Source organism: Cygnus atratus, chromosome 12, assembly GCF_013377495.2.
Source record: "Cygnus atratus isolate AKBS03 ecotype Queensland, Australia chromosome 12, CAtr_DNAZoo_HiC_assembly, whole genome shotgun sequence".
Lineage (NCBI taxonomy): Eukaryota > Metazoa > Chordata > Aves > Anseriformes > Anatidae > Cygnus > Cygnus atratus.
The window spans coordinates 4,142,135-4,167,368 of NC_066373.1; the positions used below are offsets into that span (position 1 = coordinate 4,142,135).

The 25,234-nt window shown below is 36.8% G+C and overlaps 1 protein-coding gene across 11 annotated transcripts in view; it reads right to left on the bottom strand.

The window, feature by feature from the left end:
• CDH13 (cadherin 13) overlaps positions 1-25,234 on the bottom strand; it is a 477,794-nt gene that overhangs the window by 44,724 nt on the left and 407,836 nt on the right. For all 11 annotated transcript variants that reach the window (XM_035543527.2, XM_035543525.2, XM_050713274.1 and 8 more), the window contains 2 exons: positions 17,026-17,208; positions 15,445-15,698 (listed from right to left, as the gene is read on the bottom strand). In XM_035543527.2, the coding sequence (XP_035399420.1) occupies positions 15,445-15,698; positions 17,026-17,208 (437 nt within the window). The remainder of the gene's footprint in view (positions 1-15,444; positions 15,699-17,025; positions 17,209-25,234) is intronic.

The following is a 25,234-nucleotide window of genomic DNA, read 5'->3' on the forward strand; positions in this document are numbered from 1 at the left end:
TTTTGTTATTTTCATTGTACAGTCTTCCAAACATTTCTCTACACCAAGAACTAATATTCAGTGTTTTTTTTTTTTCCTTCAGGGCAAAAAAATCCTAGAAGCTGATGTGTAACAACAACAACAAAACAAATTCATTTATGTCTTTTTTAATCAGAAGTGATTAGGGCTATGGTTAAATGAACCCAGAGGCTATAACTATCTGAATTATTCCTAAAGCTAGGGAATAATACACCGTATCTGGGACTAACACACCTAGCATAATCAGGTTGTTACTGTTAGAATAATTGTTGACATGCAAATCAGTAAAAGTTTTTTCATTACAGCAATTGTGCCTCAAAAACTAATCAATGGGAAGAACTGGAGGTTCTTTTATGAAGTACCTAGAGAAGGTTTTGGCAGTAAAACCCTATCAAGTTTCTGTATATGCCAATTCTTTGCAAGTGTGCTTCCAGCAGAAGCAGCTTCTCCCACTGCAAATCCATTTGCTGCTTTTCTTTCAAGCTGGGGTCCTGGTAGCTCTCAAACATAGGAAAATTTTCCTAAGAGCCCAGGAGATTCACTACTAAAATGTCACTATTGAACACAGCCACGAAGAAGCACATTTCTCCAGATTTAGTGGGAGGTATTTTTTTCTGAGGGATAGGCAGAAAAGAGGTGAGAATTGGCTCACTGCTGTGAAGCATTAGTCTATCTGGATCAATACAACTCCTGTTGCACTGCAGATCCTACTGCCAGGAGCCAGGCTGCTCCCAGCAGCGGATTACTTTGACCAGCTGCCATAAAACCTCGGTTTTGCCCTGGCTAATACTTCCCAGAGTCGTGAAGCGTTCCCCCCAAGAAGCAGGGCAGTGGAGCAGCCAGTCTGGGCTCCAGCACAGGTTTGTAGCCCATGTGATGCTTGGCTGTTTGTGAGATCTCCTCTGGCCCCCATCAACAACTGTTAACTCTGGGACCCACCTTGTAGGGAAGCAACAGGATTAATGTTTCCGCAAATTAATTTCCAAAAGGAAAGCATAACAAATCGGTGAATATGCTGAATAATCATCTTAGCACAGTTTATGTCCTGTGCCAATCTAAGGCCTTCACAACATCAATGCCACTTAAAGCAGAGGTTAGTGTATCAGGCATCCCCTGTTCATCTGTTTCTCTCATGCTCGCTTGCCTTTTGTTGCCCTCTTGCTCCATTTTCCTCATCAGAACTTTTCAAAGAATTAAAGGCCAGTATAAATCTAGATGGGACCTAGATCCTAGAGGACTAGGCTATCCCAGAGATGGGAAATAACTCCTTGTCACTCTGAAAATAATTAAAAAGTAAGCTTAGAATGCTCACGGGCCATTTGTCCTATTGCCAGAGAAGCAAGCCATACCAAGGAGGATATTTCTTGAATTGGTTCCTGCAGATTTAGCAGGATGACTTCCTCTGATACTAAACACACACAACTCCCTTTAATTACAACTGTTCATTAGGTAGTGAAGAATATTCACCAACAACACAAATGAAATGAACAATGTCTAAATCTGAACACTTTAAGAACATATACATATGGGATCACTGGGACCATGGCCTCTGGCTGTCCTCAAGGCATTCAGAATTATTAATAGTGTGACTTTCCTCTCTCTTATCCCTTACTATACGTAGCCATTTTTACCTCTTCAATGCCAGAGAAAATTCTTGGAAAGCTAAAACTATGAATTTGATGCAAATTTAAAAGGAAATGCTTCCTTGACTTATGTGAGGGATCCTAAATGGGAATTTGAAAGAGGAAAAAATGTGAGGTATTTTTTATCATGCCGACTAGTAAAAAAAATACTTACCTCTAACGGAAGACTAAATTATGATCCTCAAAGTGCTAGACGATGCTTGGAACTTTTCCTAGGGAAAAATGTGCCCAGTATTTATGACTTATAGCATTTTTTTTTTTTTAATTAAAACCTGGACAAAGGGAGGGGGGGAGGCAAGGAGGAAGAGATGTACTATTACAGAAGTCATGAAAGTCATGAAGTAGGTTTTAGCCAAAACACTGCAATTCCAAATAAAAAAAAAATTACTGAATGTTACAAATTGTTAACTCTGAGTTGAAAGAGACAGTAAACATTTCCGAATGAACATCTGCTTAAAAGTCAGAGGCCTTGAAAGTTCAGTAGCTCTGTGAAATCTATTCTACCAGAAAAATCTGGATCATGGCCAGAAAAAGCAAATATATTAACAAAACAGACCTTTTCTAGAAAATAAGTGCCAGACTCACAAACCCCAGCCTTGGAATCAGTGGACAACATTAGTTAAAGTTGTAAAAGAGATGCCACGAAGGAAATGTCTGCCCAGTCTGTCAAGTCAAGGTCAGCAAAGATAATGTCAAAGGCTCCAAGCAACAAAGATGATGAAGCAGAGTCTGTCTTGGATCCTTCAAACAGGGGTGTGAAGCATCTGCTATGAAGAGCATGTAACTACAGAAAAGGACAGACCTGGCAATTAGCATTTACAGAAAAGCTATCTCATTATCATGTGGCAATTTTCTATGCCTAAGTCAATTCATGAAAGAAAAAATTCATTATGAAGACGGAATACTTCTAACAAAGTAACTTGAGACCAGATCCTAATTCCATGAAGTTTTTCTTCAAGGAAAAAAAAAAAAAAAAAAAAAGATAATAATAAGGGATCCCTTGGCTGTATCAGGTATTGAAGCCAAAACACTTACATAAGACTATTTACTGCGATGAACCAGCAAAAACATTTTCACTATTTTTTTCTTAGCTTAGCAACAAAGGACAAAGAAAAAAGAGACTACTGTAAGAGAACAAAATTTAACACACAATAAATTGACCATGCAGTAAGTAGCAACTCAGAAAGGAAATCTGTGAAGAAGCTGATACTGCCAGAAAAGTAATCGAAATAGTTTTCTGTGCTGACAGAGCTGGGACATTCCTGAGTTGGCTGAACTTGCACAGGACTCATTTCTAAGATTCAGCTATTTCTAAGGCAAGCACCGTAATGCAGGAGATGATAGGAGAGCAATAATGTTCTGCTGACTTATAAAAGCCTCCATGTGGCTCTGAGTTTCTTGGCAGGTTGAGGCTAGGGGCCTGGCAGGAGAAATAGTCCCACTCCGGCTTGTTTGCTCTCCTGTCCCCATCGACTGCACACCACCGTACCCCCAGCTCTGTTCAAAGTGTGTAAGTAACAGCTAATAAAAAGTATGCAGCTGGTGCGGGTTCTTTCTCCAGAAGCTCATTGTGGTGAGATACGATGTAGTTTGGTTGCTAATCCTATAAGAGTGTGTTTTCATGTATTAGACAGGCATAATCTAGAGTGGCAAAAATCCACATTGGAATCCAGACTTCCCCCAAGTAAAAGGAAAACACTGAACCTGGGAGTAGAGTTTAACCCGATCCAGGCAAAAAAGCTGGCTTGAATCTTGTTTTTTCTCACATTAGAGCACTGCCTGAGCCATTATTTATAGCCTTTGCTGTATGTGGAGCTGATCCCCAGAAGTGTATTTCATGTTACCAGTTCACAATAACAACTGAATTAATAACTGACATCTCTTACAGAGGATTTGTTCAACAGGGAGAGAGCTGTGCAAACCCATGGCAGGCTGCGGCATCACCCCTGGCCTCTCCTGTCATCCTCCAGAGCCCATGCTGCTATTGCCACTGCAGGCTCCCGTCAGCCCCTGCCATGCACTGATCCCCCTGTGCACCCCACTACACAGCCCCATGCCCATGCTTTAATTTACACATCTCCCAATTTATTTGTTTTCCTGTACCTGTGGGATGGGTGTCTGGCAGTAAAGCTTTATCGGGAAGGCTGGACTGCTTCATTAACCCACCTCCTGCACCTGCCACAACATAGATGCCAGCTCTAGAGACCAAAATGCCACCACATCTCTCCCCTGCCCACCACCAGGAAGCTTGGCAGAAACAGCAGTGTGCTGCAGATTCACGTTCCTGCTAGTACACAGCACTGGCAGTGAGGAATGAAAGGCTTTTCCTTGGCTCAAACCCTTTATGTAAATGTCCTAAATGCTACGTCTAGGGAGAAAATATGTGGAATGCCCAGCCTAGTCAAAACCACAGAATCACTCAGGTTGGAAAAGACCTCTAAGCTCATCTAGTCCAACCTTTAACCTACTACTAAACTCCACCACTAAACCATTCTACAAAGTCCTACATCTACACGTGTCTCAAAGACCACCAGAGACAGTGGCTCAACCACTTCCCTGGGCAGCCTATTCCAATGCCACACAACCCTCTCCATAAAGAAATTTCTCCTAATATCCAATTATATTTTAGAATGAAACAGAATCAAACCTGAATGATTTTGGTCTCAATTGAGTGCCAACCCATGAGTTACTTAAAAATTAGTTAACTCCTTGTTCCCTATTTCATCTGGTAAGCATCTGTTATAAAGGTTAGATTCTCTAAAGGTCAGTGCTAGAGCAGGAATTAAGGATGGGGTTATTTTACAAGAAAAGAGTCAGGGTTTTATTAACTTTATTTTAGCAGCTTACATTTTCCTGTATTTTTTTCTAAAATCCTTGTGTTTATTCATGAAAAGTATTTCACACACAAAAACAAAATAAATTTGTCCAAGAAGGACTTCTTAAAGAAATTCTATTAGTTATTCACATAGATGTGAGAATCACTCTGTGTAGGCATTACTTTTGGAAAAGTATACAGAAGCACATATGCAACAACTCATGCTAAACTGAAGTCCTAGTGAAAACAACATCCTTACCATTGCTCAGCATCAGATTATGTTTTCAGCTGTGTATTACAATACATGAATATGATGATGCAAACTTCATGTCAATGTCTATGTGAAAAATATATACAAGGCTGTCTGATGTTTGATTAATGGTCCGAGTTTATCTGGAATAACTGGAAATTCTCAAAGGGTTTTCTAAATCATTTGAAGAGCCAAGAAATTAATATCTTTGTTTCCATAGAAATAGAACTCAACTAATTCCATAAAATATGCCACTCTGGTATTATTATTGCAGCAATTAAGATGTTTTTCCTTTTAGTTCTTTAGTTTAGCTTTGTTTAAAAATAACTGTATTTGTAGTAGGAAAATAGACTGTCTTGATGCATTTGTATAGTTTTGTAGCCCTAAGGAATTAATACCCACTGAGTTAAAATATTTTCCAACCTTGTAGCATTTAATAACAAAGAAGGAAAGGGTCGGTTAGAACTTCAGTAGTGTGTCTGATAATGTGAGAAAGTAATATTCAAAAAAATTCACACTACTGTCCAATCCAGTAATAGGAAGAAAAAGGCATATTTATCCCTGGCTAGTAATAACAAAAATTAAGCTTTCATTTTTCCCAGCTGATTTTGAATACACTGTGCACTTCATGGGTGCAGTTCTGACGGAAGAAAATTAATTATCTTTCATTCTTTTTGTAATAATAAGTTCCTACTGTAATGATTAACTGCTATGTACGAATAAACTCCTATCTGAGCTTTATTTGACTGAGTACACTGAAATATACAAAAAAACGTGCACTTTCTGTCAGAAACGTTGAAGCAATTTGTAATATCAGGTCATAACTTTTCCTTTATTTTAGGCCACTCACTTTGGTTTGCCTAACCCACTGTCTTTAATGGCCATGACAAATGAAAAGGGAAGTGTGATTTACCTGATCTGATCTCTATGAATCAGGTTCTTAGGCACTCAAGCTGTCCAAATGCACTTTAAAATCCATGGAGCACCCTCCTACCTGTCTGGCCCTCATCACTTTTCAGGATTGTGTATAACCAAGTCTTAGTTGCTTTATTTATAATGTCATCAAGTCTAGGTTGTTACATTTATTATAGGTTGCTGTGATGATTTTTTTTCTCTTTCTGCCTGTGCCTTCAAGGAATGCTGGAAAAAATGAAATACTACTTTTCACTTGTTGAACAAAAACATTAAAAGTCAGATTCCACACAGTTATATTCTGAGTGCTTGCTCTGATGCATTGCCTACTACAAGCTTACTCTATAGAGCCCAATTATTCTATGATATTCATCATTATAACAGCCGCGTCCCTTCCAGATGTACATTAAGCAACCTGACAAATACAAGGCATTTAAGAGATCTGCTGGACAGTGACGGAAAATTGAAGAAGTTAGAAGAAAGAGTTCCATATAAGTATTCATTTATGACACAGAAAAAAGCCTTCATTAGAGGTTATGAGATTAAGCACTGAAAAGACAAAAAATGGAAGAATTACAGTTGTTTGTTTAACCTTAATTTGCCACAGTGATGCCACAGTGATTCTTCTTGACAAAATTTATATCTAGGCCATGTTTGAATGCAGTGTGGTACCAACAAGGCAGACATTTTACCAACAGTCTTTCACTATTTGGTCATAACTAGTCATAGTTACCTTTGCTTCCAGGGCCAAAAGCAACTTTTAAGTTCTCCATGTTGAAGCTATAAACCTTGAGCCCTATTAATACAAAAATTTCTTGTTTTAGCCCTGAAGCATAATCAGATAAATTCTGTGGCTGCATTTGTTTTTTATGTATAAAATGCTAGCAATGACCCAGGGCTGAACCTCCAAAGAGGCCATGCCTTAGGCAGGTAGAATTCTATCGGAAATTTCTCTTTGGAAAGGAAAAGAAGGAAACATTATTCTGACAGACACATTAAAATAGGTAAATGTGTAAAAATTCTCCAGGGGTTGGAATATTCAATGAAATGTGGGTGATACAGGTTAGTATCTCCAAGGCAATGCTATGCCAAGTACTACCCAATAGAGCTGCCCCAAGGGATCATATGGATAATAATTATGTAGCTACGTGTAGGCAGGCAAGTCTCTGTAGGCATATTTACCTAGAGCATACTGGTCATAAAGTTAGGAAGAAGTCAGTCCCTAGCAATTCACGTTTGAATCAAGAATGGATCTGCAGGGTTACTGCTGCTTAACAAAGTGCATAATTTCACTTTTACTCAGAAGCTATTTTACAGAAATTGGCGTCCTTATTACTAAGTTAATAGAAAAATTCCAGCTGAACTCTACAAGACTTTTTTCCTATTACAGTAACATTGCAGAGCTCCATCTAGTAAAAATGAGTGCTTAGGCCTTCTGACAATTTCCTTACTGAACTCAGATTCCACTCTAAAAATAATCATCTGTGAGTCTGAAAGATGGGGTTCTTCATTTTTTGAAACAGCCAGACTAGGGATGTTTTGCTGTTCAGTACTGGTTATAAACATATATCAGAAGCTCCATGTATTTCAGAAAGCTTCTGCTCTGAGGTGAAATCCTATACCCGGATTCAGTGGGAATTTTACCACTGAATTCAGCATGTCCATGGTTTACTCTATCTTTATTCTGGAGACTGCAAATTAATGAAATGTAGCCATAACATTGGCACTTTATATCTTCACAGCATGGCAAAAAGCTCTGAAAGAATTATAGTGTTTCCTGTTTCCAATCAGGAACTGAATACCTGACAACACCTGCTCTGGTATCATCTGAGATCTGCACCTGCTTTAAAGAGGGAAGCACTGAGCTCCACAAGAACAAGAAGAATGGCTTAATTATACACTTCTGCTTGGTGACAGGAATCTGGCCTAGATGTGTAATTGGTCTCCTTGGCAAACTTTTGAGTGCTTGGTTTCCCAGCTTTTGCCGTGTTATAAAATAACACTGGTCACTGGGGTTAAAATCTTTACATATTACCAGTGCAAATAAAACTCTGTCAAGGCACTGCTGAAAACTGTTGCAGCTACACCCAGACACGCAGGCACAATCTAACTTCACTGAGTTGGACTCAATAATTTAATGACCATAAAATATTAACTGAATTCCGACCACCCCCTTCCCTGTCACCTTGCCTCCTCACACAGCATCCACGTATTTGATAGCCAACTTATTATAATCAAGATACTCTTTACTTCTTCCAGAGGCAAAATCCTGCCTTCTCTGAAACCAGAAGAGAACAGTAATGACAAAGTGAGTTATTGTTAGGATCTGACTTCCACTGCAAGCATAACTTGTGACTGATATATCCTATTGTTATACTTCTTAAGAAGATCTGCAGTATTGTTTAGTCAGCGACGTGAAAAATGTGCCCTATAATTTCACAGTTCACAGACATTCGTTCTGAGGGCTGACATGGTTGAAATCATAATATGGCATAATACTGTTATGCAGGAAAAAGACAGAGGGTCTAATTAAACTCCCCTTAAATGTTACATTTATCCTTATTAATAAAGAATTTTAGATTCTTAAGGTAATATCAAGGGAAGCTAAAATTGGTTTCTATGGCTTATTTGATTACATGGAAACACAGGTTCTCAATTTTATCATATACAGCTTTAATATCAGCATATTAGCTATAATTTATGCCAACAGAGTAGAGCAGATAGAAAATTTTAGGAATACAATCCTCTGACAAGTCTTGTCAGGAGTGATAAAGGCTGGTTTCTGATAGATGGGTTCCCTTCAAAACTGAATGACTGGATTGAAAATTCCTGAGAACCTTGCATTAGCTTGTCTTTAACAGTTTAATTCATACACTTCTGCTATTTCAGGAACTAATGAAACAAAGAGGGATTAACACCCCCTACATCGTCACCACCACCACTTTTTTTTTTTTTCCCCCTCCCTCAGGACAGTGACGCTGTTCTTCAGGAGACCTGGATCTCTCAGTTTGGGTGAAAATTTGCTCTCTGCTGGGCCTACATTTATACTAGGAGAGGACAAGGAAAAATAGCTGTTACAGCTACCTGTTCACATACATTAATCTTTCCCCCAAAACCTTGGCAACAGCTGGGAAGAACAAAACAGTTCTAAGATGTCAGCATAGATAAACCAGAGAGCATGGGAAGGTTCCCCCACTTCCCTGCAAGACAAAAGAAGGGATATAAAAACTTAGCATCAACTGGTTAGACGGTATTGTTGTTGAGCACTAAAAATGAAGATATGCAAAAGCAGAAAAGAAGAGGGCTAACATCCGCCCCAACACAAAGACAGTGAATATCAGTAAGAAGAAGGGGAAAAGAAACAACTAGGGAGCCTTTGAGCTGTTCACCAAGAGAAATGCTGGAAGCAACTGAGGACTCCTAGGAACTCCCCAGGGTGTTAAATTGCAGGTGTTGACAGGTTGGCTGTAAATTAAGTAAGCCAGGGAATCCCTATGAGTAACAAAAGAGCTGAATAACAGACTTTAGGAAGCAAACTATCAACACCTGTTCACTACTCTGAGGAAGAGTAGGTCCTATAACAGTACAGCTCCAGTATTGAAGCTGACAGAGTTCAAAGTGACTTTCCTGAGTGGCCAATGTAAGATGCTGCCCATAGCTCTTATAGGGCCTTGTTTCCAGATTTGGCAGTTCTGCTAAGATCCCAGCACTGGGGTTTTACTCTGCTCATTTATTCTCTTCAGTCTGATCTTGGGAATTCACACTGGTGATTCTGATTTTTATCAGTTGCTTCCACCAAGTTAATTCAGACTCTGTGATCTGTCTGAACAGTGCTGGCCAGCTACATATCAGCTGAACAGGAGAAATGGGGCCTGGTTTTGCTCTTAAGCTGCTATCACCCTTCCAGATTTAAATCACTGTGATCATAGGTATGAGAGGAGAATAAAAGAGGGGCAGTATGCTCCAGACACAATTTTGCTCCTTTCCCATCTTTATGCAGGCCTAAAGACTTTGCTGTATAGGGAAAGAGTGGTATGCTCACTTTGTTTATTAAACAAAAGGTGAAAGTCTGTTTGGTCAAACAAGGAAAAAAAAAGACAACGTATTAATGGTAGGATAATTATATATATATATATCACTGTGATTACCAACACTGCTAGTATTAGCACATTCAAGAAACAGTTTCAGTAAAAAGACTGTTGAGCTAATTGATGGGAGAGTACCTAAAATTACAGGTGGTAATTGTGTAGCGTGATGGAATTGGCCAAGTTCTTTCTTTTAGAAGTAATTGGATTTCTCCTTTTCTGGCTTTGCTTGCCTGCCCCAATACATGCTGTTCTTTAGAGTTACTGTTTCTATGTCTCAAAATTTTGCAGGAAAGACAGAAGGGGAAAAAATTTTACTTCGAGCAGATGCCTTCTCTACTTGTCTTTCCTTCTAACTTAAAAATGAGAAAGGAAAAAAAAAAAAATTCCACTGTCCAATATATGGCAACTTCAGATCCAGAGATGTGCTACAAATTCCCAATGGCTGGGTTCAGGCAGGTCATAAATAAAACTGCGGAGCCAACTCAAGATGCTCTTGGGTGTAACTTACAGTGAAAAACTCTGGTGTTGCATGCAGAGACCACGGCTTAGCCATTCATTTATAACAACAGAACTATTCTTCTGTCTGCACAAGGAAAACAAATCTCTTGTTGCTAGGATTCAAAGACGAGTCCTTCAGACTCTAGGAGACATATTTAACAATGACTAAGTATGTTACTTCATAAGCATTCACTCTTTAGGTCTTTCTGTCTTTCATTATATACTACTTCTGCAAGTGATTGCAGCGTATCCCAAACAGCAAGTTTCTTGACCTCCATCTGCAACAAAAGCACTTTTAAAAGGCGTGATGTGAAACAAAGTATGCAAAATTGATCCCTTAAATGGTAGTGAGGAACATGATTTAAGTCTCCAATGGGGTTCAGAATCTCTGAAAAAATCCCAGCAAGAGACATGAAATAGATTTCTTGAAATTTCCTTGCTATTCATGGCTTATATATTCACTCATACAAGGGTGGTGATTGGTAGCAACAAGAAAAGTAACAGAAATAACCCCCCCCCCCCCTTTTTTTTTCCTAGTGAATCTTCCTTAGTTTTCTCAAGTATTTTTTGAGATTTGGAATAAACTCACTGAACTACAGATCCCACTTCAGCATAGTTTCAGCACTATTTTACAGAATTTTAGGCTTTTTTTTTTTTTTTTTTGAGACAATGTACCTTATTCCATGCTTCCAGAAACAATTTATACTATGTGGAGTCAGCTGGAATCAGGTGCAGATAAAAAAAATACACACACAAGTTGCTTACATATAGTGCTTCAGATATTTTTGGCAACCTTTTGTATTCCCTTGAAACTTATTGTAGTTTGGGTTCCGTTTCTAAGTTCTCCAGCTTCAAATACTGCATTTTAATTCTACTTAATGAATTAGATATGTTTTAGAGCTATAATAAACTTTTCTTGTGAAGATATCTCTGAAGCATTGAGTCAAATTGCTTACTGAGAATAAATACTGCAATAATATATTTACATAAATAATTTAAAATCCAAGAGCACAGTAGGTAATAAAAATATATCGCCACGATAAACCATGGAACCAGAGAATAACGTTGCTTTAATTAAAAATTACAAATACACTGCAGTAAACAACTTATTTACACATAGTTAAAAGTCTAACTACTGAATATCCTGGACTTGTTGAATCCAGAAAGGAAAAAAATACTTAAACCAATCTCTCCACACAGACAAAATATTGAGGACCGTAACTGTGTTTAATTAAGATCTACTGTTAATAATGGATTTCAGAGAGTAAGACTCTTCTTTTAATTTCCCAAGGTGGAAAATGTTATTAAATTTGGCCTTTAACTTCTCATTGACAAGTACACTTGAAACTTCTGATTAAAATTTCAGAGGTTGGGAAGAAGAACCCAAAATTAAACTCTTAAATCTGGCACAAAAATAACAATGATCCCTGATTAAGAAATCAAATTTCAGAAACTTTATTACTGTTCTATTAATAAATTGTTGGGTTATAATTAAAATGGTGCCTGCTGGTTTTCTTTTTTTTTTTTTTTTAATTCTAAAAAAGTTGGAAATGAGAGGAAATTAAATACTTTAAAAATAGGTTAATGAATCTAAGAAATGCGATCCAACTTCAATAAGTTTCTTTTCTTTCTGGCAGTGATCACAGAGGAAAAAATGTTGCTCACCACCCAAATGTATGTATTCAGGTAAATTCCCTTGTTCTGTCTATTCCTTCCTTTCTACAACATCTATGGTACAAAGCGCACTATACTCATTGCAACATTTTTACAGGAAAACATAAATCTGGCCATAGTTGGGAAAATTCAGTGTTACCCTAGTTTTAAACAGGTATAATTTAGAGTAAGATAAACCAGATGCCTACATTACTTGGCTAGTCAACATAAGCACGTGTTTCTTGTTTCCAATAGGATGTTTCTCCCTTGAGTTTCTTTGAAATGTTAACATCAGTAGGTCAGAGAAGAGCTGACACTATGAAAGCTCACTGCTAATTGTGTGCAAAACATAGCTAGAGCTTGTTTTGTGGTTTTGAGTCTAACAAATACTTGGAGTCATATTTTGTTCAGTGTAATACATTTTTGCCAGCTTGTTTGAGCTTTTAAATGAAATTTCTCAGTCTGCAAAAACACATCAAGCTGAACAATAAGAAGGAAAATTGCTTCAAAAGTACAGCTGTCTTTAGGAATTTTTACAACATAAGCCACATTTTTCAAAGAGATAAGTAATTTGAATCTCATTCAAACATGAAGTGTTCAAACTATAAATTCAATCTACATGTGGACAGTGGCACGAAAGGTTTCAATACACTGTTCATGGTTCTTGAAATGCATTTATAATGTTATATCTAGTACAGTAATTAAATTTCCTGATTACCAATAGCCATCAGCCCCTTCTAACGAGTTTTATATAGAAAAATAACCAAAAAAAAAAAAAGGATGCAATTAGACATATCTCAGTTGTTATAGGCTGAAAATAAAAAAGTAAAATTAGTAATTCTCTTGTTATTTTGTTTGTATCTCTGCACATTTTGAACAGACACATACTTTATTGGGGGTGATGGACATTGTTCACATAGCACACAGAATAAAAATCTGATATTCATTGCCTATTGCAGACAAACAACATTGCTTCCTCATTGTCACTGATATTTAGTGTAATGTCTTTTTAAAAATTCTGTATTGTGTCTGCATGGCCTTTATTCTACCAGTATAATCAGAGTAAAGACTCTGATGATATAATTATTACAGAATAGTCTGAGAATTATGTAATTTGGCATGCAACCTGCATAAAAGCTCTGGACCTAGGCCCAAACTCTAAACAAACACCTGCCTGTAGGAACTTAAGACAAAAACATTTCTGCCAGACCCAAACTAGTGAGTAGCTTTGGCCTTTATACATGCAATTTCACATGACCCAAATTGCAGATGCTGCTCCCATATACTGCAGACTTCCTTTTTCATTGCTGGTAGCTGTGTTTCAGTAATATTGGTCAGTGTTAAAAATGTCTTTTAAGAATGCTATTTTATGCTTTTCTGTTATTTTATCAGAAGGACATACAGGTAGTGAAACTAGCCTTGCGTTCCACTTTTCCCCAGATTTCCATTCATATTTGCACTATTTTCTTCTAACTTATACAAGCACTTCCTTTTAAATAGTTTCCATATATAATCATTCTTCATCCCCAACCCAAACTAGCTTATTCCTGTTCTTTCATATGCAGAATACAAAAGAAAATCTTGCTATTGGTTAAAAACCTTCCAGATTCTAGCTACACAGATATGAACACACTTCTGGGAAATTTCTTTGTAGTTTATGAGCTAGTAATGGTCAAGATTTTAGAGCTCCTTTGCAACCAATTGTGAGATGTGGTGGACTGCAAAAAGTGTTTATGTTACGCAGCTGATTACATACAACACACAAAGCTAACAGAGTTTTCAGTGACTTACTAGTATTTCCTAAAATTTCAGTGGTAATTCAGATAGGAGAAATTCAGCAAAATTAGTTGGTCAAGGAGAGAAATTCAAATAGATTCCAGATTGTTCATTTTGATAACCAAATCCAAATATTTTCTTGACTTTTTTCTTATAGCATTGCAAAATCAACTGTTAGAATAACTAATATGACTCTACTTATCTGCCATGAAAATATGTAAACTTATGGAGAACTTCAATAACTGTTTCTTAAACTGAGTCCCAATCCCAAACGGCATAAATATCTTTTCACTACACAAACCACATTCTGAATAGTGCTGCTGAAGGTCATATTGCTGTATGCAATAGAAATCCCATAGTTTTACCATCCATCAACACAAATCTGTGTGACAACAGTGAAAGAAATAAATCCTTAGAGCAAAAGCTAAAATTAAGAATATCAATGCATTCTGTAAACAAATAAATTTAGAAAACAAGGTAAATGACATCTGCTAAAAATCATCCTTCAGATAAACTGATCTTTGAATGGCAAAACTCAAAGTTGCTTTTGATAGAAAGAACTGAAATATTCATACTCCATTAACTAAGTATTTTTGAGGTGATGCAGAGAACTGAAGCTTCTAATTATCTGCCTTGCCTTTTTCCTCCTTTATTGCAGATGACAACGCTCACCTGATAAAATTCACCTTCTCATCATTTGAATCCAAGATTGTCAGTGCAGTCCTTTACAATGGCATGCTTACCAACATTTATTACTGACAAAGAACATCTTCAAGATCCTTTTGTAAATCAGCATTCCTTTTGTAAAACAGTACCTATGCCAGACCTTCTTAAGGAAATGCAAAATCAATGCTAAATAATCGTGTAATAGTAAGGAAATCTACCTCCACAGTATGGACTGATGTTACGCATTGTTTAGGTAAAGCTTTGAAGTCATTCTCACAAAGATATTTATGCCTTTATAGATATACGCTGATATCTAGGGGAAATTAGAGTCCTGAATAAAAAACATAAATTACACAGCTGTAGACTTTAGCTTTAGTGCCTTATCTGCAGTCCTCAAATGCTAACAAAAGCAGTCTGTAAAGCCAAGTTAGTATTAGGGAAAACCTGTTGATCTTTCATAAAAAAAATAAAAACAAATCTGAAAACAAAAGACCAGTCGGGGTGGATCAATTTACAAGACAATGGCATCACTTAATACCCAGCTTTGCTCCTTGTGGCATGGTGCCTGTATAGATTACTTTATCATAGTATAGAAATCAGCATTTACTTGCATTGATCTGGGCAAGAACAAGTCCTAGCTTACTGTAGCTTCAGTGTTTCAATGAGAAATATTGTCCCTTAGCCCTTGAACACAGATGTACAATCATTATTTCACTAAGGAACATTATAAACGATCATAAACCAATTTAATCAATATGTAAAATAGATGAGTTCTATTCACGTTTTCAATTTTACATGTTTTCTCTGGCTCTCATGAAGGAAAAGGTATAAACAAGCAGGTTAAAAGTTATTTTGAAACACTATGCAAAGGTATATCTATTGCTTGTGGCACTCGATTGTTCCACTGCACTCTCATAGCCTGGAAAACTATTGTCCCATGTCTAATGCAGTTCTTTGCCTCCATCATACTGAATCTCTTCATTGCAGGAAAAAAAGAGGCCACTTCCGCTTTTTATTATCTAGAGCCCAAATGACTTTAATTTAACTCTGTACTGGCAGACAAATTATTGGGCACAAAAGACACTAAGTTTCTAGGGGATGAAAATTAGAGGGTACTGCACTCACCTGATAGTCTGATGTTGCAAAGTGTCTGGATCAGTGGCATTTACTGTTAACACGACGCTGCCAATAGGGATGTTTTCTTGTTTTGTCACTGTCATTGGGTTCGGGTGGAAAACAGGGCCTTCATTCACATCCTTAACAGTGATCTGAACGGTTGCTGTGGAACTGGGGCCATAGGCTATGTCTGGAACCAGTGGGTCTTCATTTTCTACTTTGATCAGCAATGTGTGGAATGCTGAAATCTCGTAATCTAAAGGCTGTAAAACATTATAAATCAGAATAGAAAGAGCAAAGAGAGTGCTTAACACATTTCTTCATTCAATTTCCCACTCAAAACTTGTGGGAGACAAAATTAGCCAGAAAGGGACAACAGTATTTATTACCTCTGATGCTTGGCCAGAGTTTAGCAATAGACAGGACAGTGGTTATAAAGTGCGCTGAAGATAATTCCTACCTTTCTTATTTATTTACCATTCATTTATATTACCATTCATGTGAAGGAAAAGGGAAAAATAATGTGAAAACCAGAAAGTTCACCATGCTTTGAGATTAACAGATGTATCATGGTCTCCTAGAAATTTTCTTAATTCCTCTATTTCATCACACTGAAGAATTCATAGTGTTATACTATTCAGCTGTTATTTTTAAACAGCTTCATTTGAGCTTTATTATTGGCAAGTTGACCAGTTGCACTTAATGAAAGATTGAGATGTCTCTATATCTAAGAGCATATATTTTTCTGTCATACCTCAAACATACGGTTCTGCACTTAATGAAAGATTGAGATGTCTCTATATCTAAGAGCATATATTTTTCTGTCATACCTCAAACATACGGTTCTTACATATACATGCTTATTTATGATGTTATATGCATTTTTCAAACAGAGCAGAGTTATACTTAATAGCTATATATGATAAATAACATAAGGCTCTTTTCTCAACTCCTACATTGAAACCAAACCCCCTGCCATGGAAAAACATTCCATTACTCTTTAGAATTGAAAATGCATTTTCTGAGGTGTTCTCAAAAAGAGAAAATTCTGGTATAGGCAGCAACCAGGACTTTTTTTTTTTTTTTTTTTAAAATACAGGATTATCTTCAATTATCTTCATACAAAGATAGGTAATTTTTTATTTTTATTTTTATTTTTTTCATGATAATTTAGAAATGCGGAACCAAAGGCAGCACTCTAGTTCAGTTTGAAGCCACATTCCTTACTTCCCTGGTATTTGCATATGTGTTCTCTGAGAACAAAATGTGGCACTTGAATTCTAATTGTGCTCTCAGTCACAAAAAAAACAGCACTGTAAAGTCTCACTATTAATTAATTGTGATGGTTCCGACAAAACTAGCTGTTACTTAAGCACAAAGGCAGTGTAGTTAGCATCATGTAGGTTATCACTAAAGAAGCAAGGTTATTGTAACAGAAAGGGAGTTATACATATTGGCTTAAGGAAACAAGGGCTGGTAGCCAACTATGTATTTTTGAGTAACTTATCCTTGCTGTGCCTTCTCCAATGTAGTAAATCCAGGGGATGTAACTTACAGTAATAATGCAGTACAATAGCAAATTATCCTTACTTTGACAACAGAGAGCATTCCCTCATTAGTCTCGGGATTGGTATGGATTTCAAAACTCTGTCCTGGATTTCCATTAATAATGGTGTAGACAGCTCTCCACGCTCCAGTTGCTGGGTCATCTCGGTCGCCTACAGTTAAGTTTACTATTACACCTGTGACTCCTTCTTTTACTGTGGCCTGAAACTAGAAAAAAAAAATGTAGAGGAAATTGTTAGTATTTTCAATGAATGACCACACAGATGAGATATACAAGCCAGCATTAATTATTTATCACAACAGGAGAAAGATGTAATCCTTGAGTAAAACTGAATGTTATTGGCTCTAAATAATACATTATCACCCATGAAATATAAGGTAGCACACGTTACTGCTCTACATTCAATGAAGAGCAGATAAATAGTAATATGATAGTAATCAAGCTTTGGAAGATTCTGACCACAGAAAGACAGTTCATCTCATATTACCGGAAAAGTGAATCCTGAAAATATATACAGGGTTGCATAGATGCATGTGCTGTCAGAAAGGGAACTACACTCAAAGCTATGCACCATAGGAAGCTATCTAATACAGCCCATTCTTGTCCCCGAATGTAATTATTTACAAATAATCCAGTCTTGCATTTCAGACTATTATTTTTATAAAGTTCCACATCCTTATTAATTGTTCACTATACTGTTACCAATATGTAAAACGGTTTTCACAAAAAGTGTCCCCATGCTATTTTGGGCGGGCAGGTGGGTTTGCTCTAAGACACTAAAATAATTGAACATGCTATCACTTTGTCTGTATAACTTTATGTCAGTGTTACTTTCTCTTTTTAGTGGAAGAATTTTTTATGACCTTGTGAAGTTTGTTGCTTTGCTGTCTTATTCAACTGGCCAAACCCTATATGAGAAAATTCTACTTTAGTGTCCAGCCAAACAGTGTATAACATCAATCTTATTTATGTAGCAAAAACATTAAGCAAAACATTCAAAAAGCTTGTAAGGGCCAGACTTAATAACACTCCTCACCTTTCAAATACTTGCAGTTGACATGCTAAAACGATTGTATGTAAGAGTGATAAGATAATACCTGCTTTAGAGCTGGATAAACCAGAATGATAACATACCTAATCCTCAGAAGAGCTGACCATCAGCAGTACCATTTTGGTTTATTAGGGAATCTTAGCATTTCTGGGGATTAAGCCTTCAAAAGTCCAAAATTATGAACCTTAATGACGCGAATAGGTTTTGATATACCTCCACTACTGAAAAACTACATTGTCAGTGGCAATGTTTGATATATCACTCAAGAGCAAAAATCACTCCAGTGACCTCAAGACCTGAATAGACAGATGTTCTGTCTTAAGACCACATCGTCATAACACTACAGAAGATATTGTGAGAATGTGAGAAAATGGTATTTTACTAATATAGAGATTTCAAAATCTGGGCATATAGTAGGTAAAATATATTTCCTGATAGTAAATTACAGAGGAGACAGCTAAATTTGCTGTTATCTTTTTTTAATTTATTTCTTCTAACAGATTTGACTTGCATTTCTAAGCCCTTTTTCAATTTGTGTGCATTCAATTCAAGTTATCCAGCCTCAAATCTGATTTTATAAAAGGATGACATTAATGATTGGCTATTTCTTTCTTCTTTGGTACATTTAACAAAGAATTTAAAGGTTCTTTTGATTTTGATAGTTAATATGTAACAGGTTGTGATTGAGCTTTGTTTTGGACAGATCATTAAGCTCATTTGCAGTTTAATTAACTTTAAATGATAATATAACAATATTTTCTCTTGCTTTGAAGTGAATCAAGAGAAATGCTCTGTTAAGAATATTGAAAATAACAGAGGAATGATTACGAAGATTATATTCCTTCCTGCTCAGCAAAAAACGCTGTCACTAGAAAGCATACTTGGATACCTTTTACTCTAATTGAAAATAACTGATTAGTCTGACATTTTTATGTTATTTCTTATTGTCTCAGTTTGATCATGTATAAAAAACATCAGCTGACCCATAATGGTCAGAATTTTTCTCAACATGTGTTCGATACCAAACAATTCTTATTTAACTACGTAAAATTCCTATTTAACTATGTAAAAAACCCTAGTGCCTAGGTTTCAGGAAGTGAAAACTAAAGAATATAACTCTTTGGTTTGACTGGGTATCTGCTCCTAATTCATATTGATCCTTCATAAAAGTCTTGTCCTTAGTCCACTAGTCTGATTCGGCTAAGTGTTCAACACTTCCTGGATCACCTGGCGAACAGTTAGACCTGTTAGGGTTAAATATTTTAAAATCTGTCTTTTTTATTTAGATGAATAATTGTGAAGCCAGTGAGATAAATTTAGTATGCTTCGTCCACCAGTGACAAACTGTGATGGAAAAGGTTGCTGTGATGAGCCACCTACCGCAAAAAATATTTAATGTCATTTTAAGGATATCTAATTCAAAGGTATCTCAGCTGGGGCTGGCTCTCTTCAGCACTCTTATTTTCTCCTTACTTAGGAAGGGCTCTCAGAAGCTTCAGTTGCAGTGAATTAGCAATGCATAAAGGGCACATAGACTTGCGAGGGGCATAAAACTGCAGAGCTTCTGACACCTGCAGATCAAGGAAATGACAACGTCTATGGGCAAAGGCTGTGCCAAGATGGATAATTCCAAGCATAGTGGTACTTTCACCCCTAGCATTCTCTACATTTTAGAAATGACCGTATAAACACAGGGGGTATTTGAAGCTGTCTGGAACATTAGACTAAAATCTGTTCAAGATGGATGAAAAAGCAGAATGATCAAATCACAGAAGTTGTCATATGGGTCTACTCTAAATTTATAACATGAAAAGTGTAATAAATCACAGATTTGTGATTGCAAAAGCTAAATATCTACTGTGAAACATAGAGGCCCGGAAAAATATAGGGCATGTTATCTAGAAAGTGAACTCTTTTGCCTGTTCAGTTGCCCTTATATAAAAAATAAGCTTCCTGTTATTTAGAAAAATCTGTTGTATTTATATGAGATCCCTTTCAAAAACATAAGGCAAGAAGGGAATTTTAAAACCATGAAAGGACAAAAAAAAAAAAAAGGAATTAAATTTGCAGATAGGGAAAAGATAACCACAGGTTCATCATATTTCAAAATGAAAGCTTTACATTCTCAAAGCACAGTGCTTAACTGGGAGATGCTGATCCAATGCTCTAAAATAAAACCCCATAGGGGCTAACACAAATAATTGGATCATGAATTAATTGATTTTACTCTTTTTAAATATCTGCACATCCCCTAAGCACATCTATAAATTAAGAATAAAGTAGATGAGTTCAGAACTTTATTTAAACTGCCATAATCTGGACCCATATTAAAAATAATAATTTGGAAGGCCTTGGGACAGAGCTGCGTTTGGCTGGAAGGAGCTATGTTCATTTACTACAACTGAGCATTTGAATATGTAAGGTTAACTTGCTCTGTGAGTGATATGCCACATTGTCATTTACTTGTCATTTATTGTCATTTAAACATTTAATTTTAACATTAACAAAAATATAATTATGTTCATCATTAATACAGACTAGAAGTTCTAGTCAGTGTGTTATATTTGGAGGTTTATATCCAATTTCTTATCCAACAGTCTTATTTAAAGCTTCCATAACAAGTGAGGTTTTTTTTTTTTTTTTTTTTTTTTGTGTGTGTTTGTTTTGTTTTGTTTTTACTGGGCAGAGAACAGAGTGCAGAACAACAAATGCACTTAACTGTATCAGAATCACCTCAGTGTTTGTTGTCCAGCAATGACATGAGCATGCAGGAATAACCTTATTGCCCTTATGAAGTCACAGAAAAACGTCTGCCTCAGAGTGGACTGCTGACATAACCTAAATCAAAGAGCTGCCACAAGCAGCAAACACAACGTGAGATAACGTGTCTGGGATTGGCGATCACTACCCCATGGCTCATCAGGATTCTACACACTGTGATTCCCAGTCAAGAACAACCAAATTAAAACTGCACATCAGTTTGCATTAATCAGGGCAACATTCCAGTTGAAGGTATTCTGTGTTATCATCATCTGTTTGTTTCCCCATCTATATATCACAAAAGGTGAGAAATAATGGGATATGTTAATTCACACAGCTCCATTACAAACTCCCCAAGGAAACTGTATTATTGTATTTGTCCTTCTTCACTGAAGACCACCTTTTGCAACCACGTTTTTCTATCTACTTTCTTGAAAATACAAAGACAAGCTTATGCAATCTTTTGCAATCTGTTTGTTGTTTGTCTTTACTTAGGCTTTTTTTTACTTCACACACTGTCACTCAGCATGTGTGCACCTGAGTGGCCAATATTTTGTTGTTAAGAAAATAATGTATTTTCTATAGCTCTGTACCTGGAATATCTACAAGGACAAAAAGATTTTTAGAGTAATCACAAAGGTTTGCAATCAGGAATTAGAATGTTATGTCAGTAATGTGGAATTTCTTGTGGAATTTACTGGGACATCAAGCCCAGCTTGCTGGCTAACAATAAAGCAAGTAATCTGGTGCTCAGAGCTCATCAGACTTCAGACGTGAGTCAGGTGAAATAAATACTAGGTGGAAATACTTAGCATAACATTAGAGCATGGAACTAAGTGATTCCGATGATTCTTTAGTCACCTTTTCAGCACAATGACCACATGTGCTGGCCTAGTATTGAGGGCTCCAGGTGGGCCATAAAACAGAAAACCTGACTGACTGCAGCCAACCTGAACTCTTCACACCAGCAATTTTATTTTTAATTTTGTGGCCAGGGCAAATTGTAACTTAGTATTACATTCTCCCTAATCTCTTCTACAGATTTTGAAGGTATTTTCTCTCTCTTTAAACTGTGCATAGCCTTTACCATATGGACTCGAATAGTTGCTGTACCTCACTGCAGAGATAGCTGTATTAATGTAATGGATTAAATTGATGTAATCCGTACATGGAGCAATGTATGAAGCACTTTGGAAGCCACTTAGGTGAAAGATACTCTGTAAATATAAAGCATTATCGTAGCATGACAAGAATTTGATGGTGTAAACTAGATACAAAACAAAAATTAAAGCTATGAGTCACCTGAACAGTCTTTAGTAATTGTCATTGTCTTACTGCTATAATGCTGGCTTGTAGGCACTACATTATTTCTTAACTTAAAGTGCATCTTTCAGTTTATTCTGTATTTTTTCTAAGGACACAATATTCTTCCATCTCCTTAGTGAAATTACAGAAAGAATTCAATTGTAGCTTAGAAAAAATCTTTCTGAATGTATGAAATTGACCGTAATCATTTTGGATGCATTTTTGCTTTTTACTTTCAAATGAATTTCACAGGCTATGCAATGTAAATGCTGTGTGATGTTTCAAGGCACAGGCCAGTTACTTTACAAAACAGAAGTACTTCTCAATAATGAAAGACCAAATGGATATTTTTGTCCACTATATGCTGCTGCTGCCTGCAAAAACAGCAACAAATCCAAAAGATTAATTAGCTAAATGGAAGGCCAGAGATTAAATTCTGCTCTCTGTAATACAGCTACAATTTCTGCAGGTTCTATAAATTTGTGCCTTGTTATTGAAAAACACAAAGATGCTTAGTAATGCTGATATTATATGCATGAATGATGAAAGGAACTGCAAGAGGGTTTCAGCATGACTTTATCTTGTTTTGCTGCTCATCAGTCTGCTTGGAAAAGCACTGCTAAGAAGTCCAAGTAATGCAGCAAACAAAGAAACAAAACTCATTAATCAGGCTGTTTCCCCATGCTCCATGTACAAATCCTTCTGTGAGCAGTCTTCCACTGTAATGAAGCCAAGCTATCTCTAGGACTTGGTTGGATCTCTTGAAGAGCTCTGTAGGTATTAGGATTCATGGTGGAGTAGGGCAGTGACAGAACACAAGTGTAACAGGGTAAAATAGACGGATGGACGACCTGCTGGGTGCAGCAGGAATTGCCTGTTAATTTGCCAAAGTGGCCATGTGAAGAGCTTTTTATTCCTCTTGCAGACATCGTAAATCTTAGAAAATCTTGAGAGATTTATAGAGTAAGATACTCATAAAATTCACAAATGAATGAAAAGAATTTTTCTTTCTGCTTCTTTCCCCACAGCAGTGGCTCAAACCTCTTTCAGAGCTGATGCTGTATTCCTATCCCCTCATTTACTTGCTTGCAGTAGAGTAAAAGGCCTTTCAGAGACTGTAAGTAAGTGATGAAGGATACTTGGAAATAGCCACTTTGGGGAATTGTTTTGAAGACCTTTGCTTACACAAAATTTTGACTACTTCTCTGTCCAGCTCATGAAGCTGGAATGAAGGCAAAAAGAGAATTCTAGCATATTTTAGTCATATGTTGAATGCCTGCATCAAAGCCAATTACCTCATGGGAATATACCAAATGTAGTACAGAGGTCTAAAGATTCAAAAGGAAGGCTTTTTTTTTTTTTTTTTAGCATATGTAAAACATTTAGAAAGGATTCATTCTCTTTTTTCATTTATAAATACAACATGCATTCATTTATTTCTAGAATAATTCAAATATCTTAAATGCAATGAATGCTTCTAGAATGATGGTCAGATCATAGAAAATACTCTTTCTCCAGGTCGACAGAAAGGTCACTATAATATTTACTACACTTTAGGTACTTTTGAGAACAAATCAAAGAAATAGTGATGTTCTTATTTGCTAAATAATCTCCTCCCACACCCCTCTAGGTAGAACATAGCTTATGTTTAAAACAACAGCATCAGAGAAAATGATGATCTGACCAAGCCTGAAAGAGCAAACTACACCTATTCACCTGGTTCAGCATCAGTGTTACCTAGGGACCAGGGAGAAATCTGCTTTTCACGTTTGAGACCACTTGTGATGTATTCAGCCAACCCAGCTAAGTATTATTTCTTCCTAATTGCTCTCCCCATCAAGAGCAGTGTAAAGCCTATTTTCTTTCTAAGATCCTGGATATATTTCTTTAAATAAAATGACCATAGCTGGATTTTTCTTTCACTTTCTTCCACTGCATTTTAGGAGCAGAAGTATTTTACAAGCGTTCTCCCGTCAATCCACACAGAGTTCTCACTGAAGCTAATGACGGTCAGAGAAGACATTGCAATTTTTTCTCAAGACAATAGTTATTCATTGTGCCAGCTTACAGCTGATCACAACCCGTGCTGCCAACAACAGATGTTTTGACAGTGGTTAAGCTTCTTCACGTGGTCTTTGGTGAGCAGTGCCTAACAGCACCTTTCAAAGTAACTGGTATCTCTAGAATATTTTAGCAGTGAATTTCATCAATTCCCCAAACTTCTGGCATTTTAGGTTGTGCCAAGTGATGGGGATGAGATGTCCTAGATTTACAAGCCCCTCCAGCTGAGAGCCGACTGAAGTTAGTCCAATTTGAAAACTCTTTTTTGGAAGCAGATAAGAACTCTGCAAGGTTTCACACTGTGCCAGTGGAGGCAGGAGGTACAGATGGAAGTTTACAGGCAGTTTTATCAGCAGTGATACAGAATTTGTCTGAATTTTAAAAATGAAATCTCTAGCCAGCATTTTGTTTTCTGAGGAAAACTGGGTGCGGAAAGGAGAATGTGGGCCAACACTCCATGTTTCAGTCCATCTGAACACAAGTGTTCCAAGCCTGCCAGCAAAGTAATGAATGAAGTCTACTACACATAGTTTCTTCTACTGCATACACATGACTTTCTTGCAAATTATCTAGTGTACATCCTGTTCGCACAATATACACTGAATATGAATATTACTACTATATCAAAAAGGAGGTATATAAATGTATACAAGGAGAATAGTTCAGAGGTCGCAGGCATAAGTGAATTTTCATGATTAATAGTCTCTCTTCTGTTTTTTCCTCCCATAGCAGAAACATCTTGATTTTATCTTGAACATCCAGGAAACCACAGTGCTCTTGTTAGTTAATCTGACAAGGGAACAAATAGGTCCTGGGGTCTTCAGCCCCATTAGAACAACAACAACAAAAAAGTTCTTTCTCTAAGGTCAAGAAGAGAGAATAACAGAAATAACTGAAACCTATTGGACTAATAACTATGGAATGATCCAAGCCTCGCCATACAGCACTGTGATGTGAGCTTTCAAAAGGCAGTTTGAGAGGAGTTCACTTGCAGCTGAGGTGGCCTGCTTTGAAAACACATGAGATTTAAGCATATATTGAGACCTACAGTGCTG